Below are 7875 nucleotides of genomic sequence, written 5' to 3'. Positions count from 1 at the left end.
GACCGCAAACTCGCTGCCTCGTAAGGAAATATGATGAGTCACACGAGCGCTACGACGACGCCGCTTGCCACCCTTCGCTCGGCCTTTGCGTGCGATACTGAGCGAAAAATCTGCATATCATTGATGCTAGCTACACAGGTATTTACTGACTATGCTCAAGTCAAGGATATGCTCTATGTAAGTGCCGGAAAGTTCGACATGCAATCGAAAACATTGCAAGCGCGCACCGACTACCAGCTTGAAAATTTGCAGGCTGCTAACTCGAGCCGTGTCCGACAACTACTTTCGCAGACATCCTGAGCAATCAGATGTAAATGGGAACCCAGGCTTACAGGCAGCCAAGGGAAGAGGATGGCCGGCCGCAAGCAGGCAACCGAATCGGCGATGGGGTAGTCGTGGCGGAGGAAGGCAAGAGCAAGCGACGACAACTTGAACTCACCAAATCTCTCGATCATTCAGCCTGTCCCTCGCGGCGCCTGTTCTCACGCCAAGCCCACGTCGTTTCCGTAAACCGTGAGCAGCCCGTGGGCAACTCACAATTTGCCCGTGAGCAGGACTGATGACTTATTCGTGAATTGCACGAAGGTAAATTGCGGGTAGACCACGGTCTTCATCACGGTTTGCACACAGTTTCAAAAACTCGCGGGCAAACCACGGGTCGACATTTGGCTGTGTATGCGGTTCAGCCAGGCCGCCGAAGCGCTGTCGGACCTCGAGCAGCGCATCACTCGGTCCCTTTCGTACCCGCACGCGCTCCGACGTCTCGCGATCTGCGCTTTTGGCCCCGACTGGTGCAGTCGCGAGATCGCGCTGCGCAAGGCGCCCGCTGTTCTTGACGAGCTGCGAGATCTGCTCCGTCACAACGAGGTCGTCTTCGAGGACGTGCGCGTCCACGTTGAGGATGGGCGCGGACGGTTTAGTGCGCGGGCGCTGCACAGCCTGCTCGGTATGCCCATGGAGGGGCGCCTGGCGACGGGGCCCTTCATGGCCAGGTACCTTGGCTGTATGGACGTGTGGCGCGTCAAATTGGGGCACGATGCGAACTTGTTGGACGTCCTTACCAGACGGGCCACAAAGAGCTCCATCGCTGGTCAGTGGCTCTAGCGTGTGAGTGGCTCTAGCGGGCGAGTGGCTAGCGGGGGAGTGGCTGTAAGCCGGAACGCTGAACACCCTTTGAACACTTCGCAGGTCATTATCAGCCGGGTGGGCTCTGCGATAGCTCATGATTAGTCCTGAGCATTCCATACGTGATTAGTACTAATTGTTCCATACGTATACATCCCTAACATCATGCTTTTCTACGTTGCGCTATACACAACATGGATACCGTACGCGCTACACACAACATGTACACTAACCCTCCTTCACCGACTGTCTACTCATCCGTCCGTTCACCCATCCGTCCGTTCACCCATCCCCTGAGATCATCGCCTCATCCCCTGAGCTCACCGCCGGCGGCGCAGACGATGCCGCGCTTAGGGCGCTACGAACGCGGCCGAGCACTGGCTGCGAGCGCGATCGAGGACTCGCTGCGAACGCGACCGAGATCTGGCTGCGCGCGCGACCAATAACTCGCTGCGGAAGATTGACGGTGCGCCCTCTCTTTCCCTTCCTTCGGCACCCCCTCCTCCCCTTCTACCGGCGCCCCCTCCTTCCCTTGCATCGGCACGCCCTGCCCTTCCATCGGCGCCCACTTCACTCCTTCCATGGCACCCACCCCCACCGTCCCTCCACGTCCTCCCCCTTCAACCCTCGCTCGCGCGACTCTTCCTCGCTTGCTCTTCCACAGCTCGGCAAGGCGAACCATTCGTTCTCGCTCGCCCGGTCGAGGGGGTCCGACGATGCCCCCTGCCCCCTGGTCGACGCGAGCTACGGCCTCGCTCTACCTCGGAGAGCTACACCCTCGCGCTTCCTCGTGGAGCTACACCCTCGCGCTTCCTCGGGGAGCTCAGAGATACGCTCTCGGTCGAGGGAGCTCGGCGAGCGACGACCGCTCGCCCGAGCGAGGCGACGCGCCCCGGGTCGCTCAGCGAGTGGGTGGAGGAGGTGCGAGCGGGGCGACGAGAGACGGAGGTGCGGGCGGGGCGACGAGAGACGGAGGTGCGGGCGGGGCGACGAGAGACGGAGGCGCGAGCGGGGCGACGCACTCGGTCGAGGGAGCCCGGCGAGCGACGAAGGGGCACGGCAAGCCAGCGACGCGCACTCGCTCGGTTGAGAGGCGGTGAGAGACGAAAGTGCAAGGTCGAAGGAGCCCGGCCAGCAATGCGCCCTCGGTCGAAGGAGCCCGGCGAGCGATGCGCCCTCGGTCGAAGGCAGTCCCGCGCTAGGAGCGATGGCGAGCGACGCACTCTCGGTCAAAGAGATCCCAGCCCAGCGACGCCCTCGGTCGAGGGAGCCCGGCGAGCGAGGGACTGAGGAGGGAAGGTGAGGAGAGCTCTGTCGAGGGAGGGGAGGGGAGCGATGTGCCCTCGGTCGAAGGAGCCCGTCGACGCACCCCGGTTGAAGGGGCGCGGCGAGCGATGCACCGTTTGTCGAAGGGATCTCGGCGCGCTAGGTTGGAGGGACCAAGGGAGCCCGGCGGCGCACTTAGGGTTAATTGTTACCACGCTCCCCCCACGTCCCACCCTTCCCCATCTCCTCGCCCTCAGGAGCTTACCTCGCCCTTCCTCCCTCGCATTCTCGTCCTCGCCTACCCTCTCGCACCCACCTCGTCCTCGCACCCTCTTTCCTGCGAGCGAGGCGAAGAGAGTCGGAAGGGCGGGCCGTGCACTGCGCCCTCGCTCGCGCGTGCAAGGGGAAACAAATGCGAGGCGAGGAGAAGAACTGAGCTGCGGCGAGTGTTTAGCAATTAGCAATAGTGCTCACCATAGTACATGCCATCCGCGGTCACTAGCGCGTCTCTCGCCCGCAGGAAGTGGGCATTCCCTAAATATCACAGGAAGTGGTCATCCCCTAAATATCACCGCGCTTCAAATCGGAATGGAGCTGATCGATGTCGAGGAGGGGCACGTAGCCAAGGAGGGGGTTTTCATGATGCTTCGTCACGATCCATGATCGAGGTCACGGTACACGATGCTTCTTCACGGTACATGATGCTTCGTCACGGTACATGGTGCTTCTTCACGGTACGCGATGCTTGTTCTCGGTACATGATTCAGATGCGTCGTCACGATCCTTGGTCGAGGTCAAGGCATACAATCGACAAGGGGGATCGTCCGCCCATGGGGCTTACGAAGGGATCGTCCGCCCATGGGGCTTGTGAAGGGAAAGAGCGGATGACGGCGAAGAACAAGGTGATGACGGCGAAGAATAAGGTGATGAAGGCGAAGCACAAGGTGATGATGGCGAAGAATAAAGTGCGATTGTTTGGCCATGCTTGTCGTTCCTTCCTTTCTCCTTTGGGAGCGCGATTGCCATCTTGCCACTTGCTATGATGGTAATATAGGCCTGTTGTCGATGGGGATAGCAATGCTATCACTATCAGTCAGTCTCTCTGCACCCCCCCTCCCTCTGCCCTTCTCGCCGGCGACGTTTGACCCTGTTGAGGTTGCAGTTCGGCCGCTCGCCCGATGCGACGAGTCATTTTGTGCTTTTCGGACTTATCGCTCTTAGTTTACGTATATAAACCCCGCTGAATATACAGGAACCTCGTACGCTTGTCGAGGTTCCCTGCCTATCGGATCTGCTGCTTCGACCATCAGATCAGCAAATCTAACACAAGCGTACTGGCATAACCTTCCGATCCGCTACCGCTCAGATCTGCTTCTGTTCTACGACGCGACGAGACGAGAACCCATACCCCTTCCTTATCATCATGATCGACTCTACCCCCGAATCGACAGCGCGCTTCCCGAAGCTCAACGAGACCAACTATGCGACTTGGGCAATGCAGATGGAGGCGGTCCTCATCCGTGCTGGTCTCTGGACCGACATGGTGGAGATCCTCACCGATGTAACGTCCGATGGCGTTAAGCGCCCGCAGGAGGAGATCGATGCGGAGATCGATCAGAAGATGGAGGCGCGATCGGCAACCAAGATGGCAGAGGCTCGTGCGTTGCTCATTCTCAATGTCGAGCCCAGCCAGCTGGTCCACATGCGCGATCGGGATCCGCTTGCGGTCTGGCAAGACTTGCAGGCCGTTCACCGCGCGCGTGGATTTGCCACTGTCCTGTCTCTACGCCGGAAGTTCTATACGATGAAGAAGACGACGACGAAGAAGATGGCCGCCTGGATTGGTGACGTGAAGGCGCAGGCATTCGAGATGGAGGCAGCCGGGGTCGATCTCACTGATCTCGACATCATCTTGGCGATTACCATGGGCCTCCCCTCATCCTACGACTCCCTCATCATCTCCCTTGACGATACCCCCGCCGATCAGCTCACCCTCGACTATGTGATCGGGCGCCTGCTCAACGAGGAGACGCGCCAGCTGTCTCGGCCATCCCGTGCCGTGGCCGAGGACGCGGCTTCGCCCGTCCTTGTTGCCCGCTCGGTTGATGCCGAACGCGTCACGTGCCACTTCTGCAACAAGAAGGGTCACTACAAGTCGGATTGCCCGGAGCGCATGGCTTGGGAGGTCGCAAAGGCGATGAAGGTGCAGCAGGAGGCGAACCTTGCAGCAGAGGACGTTGACGACGATGACTACGCTTACTGATTATCGCTTCTGGGGGTGACGTGTCCCCTCCTTCCTTTTTGAGCGATCTCGACGACGCGTCGTTCAGAGAGCCCAAAAAGGCAATTATTCCGCAACCATTGTTTACTTACATTGTACTTACATTCCGTGCTCGCGCTCGGACTGTGGGGGTGTGTTGAGGTTGCAGTTCGGCCGCTCGCCCGATGCGACGAGTCATTTTGTGCTTTTCGGACTTATCGCTCTTAGTTTACGTATATAAACCCCGCTGAATATACAGGAACCTCGTACGCTTGTCGAGGTTCCCTGCCTATCGGATCTGCTGCTTCGACCATCAGATCAGCAAATCTAACAGACCCCCACCACGATAATGCTGACCCTGTATGCAGCGTCTACCCCACTGCAGCCCTCGGCCTCGGCCGCCTCCCAGTCTTCGACCTTGGACCGCGTCCCAGTCTTCGACCTTGGACGAATAGCAGCCCGGCCTCCATTGCGTCGCTGTACCCTGAGTAACTACGTATACACACTGTATCATAGGGGTTAGGTCCTAGAATAAGGATTCGTTTCTTTCTTTTGATCCCTCTACTGTCTTTGGATCCTTGTACTTTCATACCGGGTTGGGTGTTCTGCTTTCTCTCTCACCCCTCCCTCCCTCCCTTCGCTCGACGACGTGTTCTCTCCTCTCTCTCCCCTCTCCTCGCTCCTCTCCCTTAGCTTACCTTCCTTGCCCTCAGCACCCTCGCACCAGCCCTCACCCTTTAACCCTCTCCCCTCTCCCACCCCGGTCGCGCGTCCCTCCCTCCCCTTCCTCCCTCCCTCCCCTCTCGTCGCCTTCACCCACTCGCACGTCCCTCACCCCATAGCCTCGGCGAGCGACGCGCTAGGAGGGAGCTCTTGCGCAGCTCGCCAGCGACGCCCCCGGTCGCCCTCACCTCCCCTCACCTCCTTTCCCCCGCATGCACCACCCCTTCCCTTCCCCTCGCCCACACTCCTTCCTCGCCCTCCTCTCCTACCACCCCCTCGCCCTTCCATCCCCCTCCTACACCCCCTCCCACAACTCCCCCCGCATGGATCGCTTGTTGGGCCGCTCGTTCGTGAGGGGAATGAGCGCTCGTTCGGTGCGGGGAATGGGCGCTCATCGAGGGGGGGGGGGGGGGGGGGGGGCGCGCCATATCGAGAGGAGGGGGGCGCCATGTCGAGGGGAGGGGGGCGCCATATCGAGGGGAGGGGGGCGCCATGTCGAGGGGAGGGGGTGCGTGGATGGATCCCCTTTCGAGGGAAGGGGGAACTGGGTGGGGGCGCCCTCACCTCCCCTTCCCTCCTCGGTCGGTCGTCCCTTATCCTCACCCCTACCTCCATCATCCGACCTCCTCCCCCCACCCACTCGCACCCCACCCGGACGGCCCTCCCTCATCTTTCCTTCCACATCGCACGTCCCTCACCCCATGGCCTCGCGCTCCTTCGTTCCCGTGGCCTCGCGCTCTCCCCTCTCTTATCGCCTAGCACTCCCCGCGCTCTTCCGCAACTCAGCGTCCCCTCGCTCTTCCACTCCTTCGTTCAACGACGCGCCCTCGCTCACGCAGCTCCTCAGCGACGCCCCTCGCTCTTTCGCAGCTCGCTCAACTCCGCACCTTCCCTCGCTCTCTCGCATCTCGCCAGCGATGCGCCCTCGCCAGCGCAACCCCAGCGATGCGCCCTCGCTAGCGCCACCCCCGGCGATGCGTCCCCTCGCGCACGCAGCTCGCCAGCGATGCGTCCCCTCGCACCACGTCCTCCGTCCAGTCCCTCGCCCGCTCGCCAGCGACGCATCCTCGTCCTCGCACTCCCCTCACCCCAGCACCTCGGCAAGCGACGCACCCTGAGTCGGAGCCTCGGCGCGCGATGCGTCCCCTCTCTTATCGCCTAGCACTCCTCTCACTCTCTCGCTCAACTCCGCATCCCCTCTCTTATCGCCTAGCACTCCTCTCGCTCTTCCGCAACTCGGCGCGCGATGCGCCCTCGCCCTCGCTCACACAACTGGCGGACGCCCCACGTCTCTCCCCGACTGGCGAGTACCCACGCGTCACACGACTGGCGAGCACCCACGTCTCTCACGACTGGCGAGCACCCACGCGTCACACGACTGGCGAGCACACCAACGTGTCACAGCTGCCATCGTGCGCCCACGCTTGCCGAGGGTCTTCCGCATCCGCGAGGGTGGACCGCACTTGACTGAGGGCGGACCGTACATGACTGCGATGGGCTAGGCGACAGCGATAGGCTAGGGTGGACCGTACTCGCCGCGAGTGAGACGCGCCGCGAGGGGCGAATGAGACGGAGACTAGGTACGACTTGAGACGAAGACTAGGTACGTCCGGCCGAGTACTACACGCTGTATCGTAGGAGTACTTACTGTATCGTAGGAGTACGGTATCGTAGGGGTACGGTATCGTAGGGGTATAGTCCTGGAATAAGAAATCGTTTCTTTCTTTCGATCCCCCTACTTTCTTCCGATCCCTCTACTCCCTTTCCGGGTCGGTTATTCTGCTCGCCCTCCCCTCTCCTGCCCCAACCCTCCGCTCGCTCCCCTTCAACCACCTCCCTACCCCTCAACCACCTCCCTCCCCTCCCCTCACCCATACCTACCACCCCGCCCTCACCCATACCTACCACCCCGCCCTCACCCCTCACACCCCCTCGCCCTTCTTCTCTCTTCCACACCCATACCCTTCTTCTCTCTTCCACACCCATACCCTTCTTCTCTCTTCCACACACAAACCTCCTCCCCCTCCCCCCGCATGGGACGATCGTTTTTCGGGGGCGCTCGTTCGGTGCGGGGAATGGGCGTTCATCGACGGGCGGGGGCCGCTCATCGAGAGGGAGGGGGCGCCATGTAGAGGGGAATGGGCGCTCATCGAGGGGAGGGGGGCGCCATGTAGAGGAGAGGGGGTGCGTGGATGGATCCCCTTTCGAGGGAAGGGGGAACTGGGTGGGGGCGCTCGCCGCCCTCACCTCCCCTCCCCTCCTCGGTCGCTCGTCCCTTATCCTCACCTCCACCTTCATCACCCCACCTCCTCCATTCCCCTCGCACCCCACCCACACCACTTCCCCATCCCCTCCCCCTTCGAGCCTCCCCCTCAGCCCTCGTTCTTCCATTCCTTCGTTCAACGACGCGTCCCCTCTCCCACTCTGCATTCTCTCCCACACCTACCTCTGCATTCTCTCCCACACCTGCCTGCCTTCGCTCAACGACGCGTCCTCGTCCT

The 7875-nt window shown here is 61.3% G+C and overlaps 5 protein-coding genes across 5 annotated transcripts; 4 read left to right on the top strand and 1 right to left on the bottom strand.

The window, feature by feature from the left end:
- Nucleotides 1–564: 564 nt before the first annotated feature.
- SCHCODRAFT_02595116 (uncharacterized protein) lies at nt 565–1245 on the bottom strand (the record flags this gene model as incomplete). The annotated part of the gene is made up of 1 exon (XM_003025866.2): nt 565–1245. One exon carries the CDS (start codon nt 1243–1245, stop codon nt 565–567), a length of 681 nt encoding a protein of 226 aa, XP_003025912.1.
- A 230-nt stretch (nt 1246–1475) lies between these two features.
- SCHCODRAFT_02179028 (uncharacterized protein) lies at nt 1476–2506 on the top strand. The gene has a single exon (XM_050341987.1). It carries the CDS (start codon nt 1707–1709, stop codon nt 2223–2225), a length of 519 nt encoding a protein of 172 aa, XP_050196899.1. The 5' UTR covers nt 1476–1706; the 3' UTR covers nt 2226–2506.
- On the top strand, nt 2343–3110 carry SCHCODRAFT_02179018 (uncharacterized protein). Its single transcript, XM_050341986.1, has one exon. The coding sequence runs from the start codon at nt 2461–2463 to the stop codon at nt 3052–3054; it is 594 nt and encodes a 197-aa protein (XP_050196898.1). The 5' UTR covers nt 2343–2460; the 3' UTR covers nt 3055–3110.
- Nucleotides 3111–4160: 1050 nt separating this feature from the next.
- On the top strand, nt 4161–4676 carry SCHCODRAFT_02646024 (uncharacterized protein). Its single transcript, XM_050346474.1, has one exon. The coding sequence runs from the start codon at nt 4196–4198 to the stop codon at nt 4652–4654; it is 459 nt and encodes a 152-aa protein (XP_050196897.1). The 5' UTR covers nt 4161–4195; the 3' UTR covers nt 4655–4676.
- A 1399-nt stretch (nt 4677–6075) lies between these two features.
- On the top strand, nt 6076–6492 carry SCHCODRAFT_02707366 (uncharacterized protein; the record flags this gene model as incomplete). The annotated part of the gene is made up of 1 exon (XM_050347024.1): nt 6076–6492. The coding sequence occupies one exon, from the start codon at nt 6076–6078 to the stop codon at nt 6490–6492; it is 417 nt and encodes a 138-aa protein (XP_050196896.1).
- Nucleotides 6493–7875: the final 1383 nt, after the last annotated feature.

The sequence above is a fragment of the Schizophyllum commune genome, assembly GCF_000143185.2.
Source record: "Schizophyllum commune H4-8 unplaced genomic scaffold SCHCOscaffold_20, whole genome shotgun sequence".
Classification (NCBI taxonomy): Eukaryota; Fungi; Basidiomycota; class Agaricomycetes; order Agaricales; family Schizophyllaceae; genus Schizophyllum; species Schizophyllum commune.
This window is presented reverse-complemented; position numbering and strand designations above follow the sequence as displayed.

Coding starts and splice junctions, on each gene's coding strand:
- SCHCODRAFT_02179018 (XM_050341986.1), top strand. CDS start 2,461: ATGTGCCCTCGGTCGAAGGAGCCCGTCGACGCACCCCGGTTGAAGGGG.
- SCHCODRAFT_02179028 (XM_050341987.1), top strand. CDS start 1,707: ATGGCACCCACCCCCACCGTCCCTCCACGTCCTCCCCCTTCAACCCTC.
- SCHCODRAFT_02646024 (XM_050346474.1), top strand. CDS start 4,196: ATGAAGAAGACGACGACGAAGAAGATGGCCGCCTGGATTGGTGACGTG.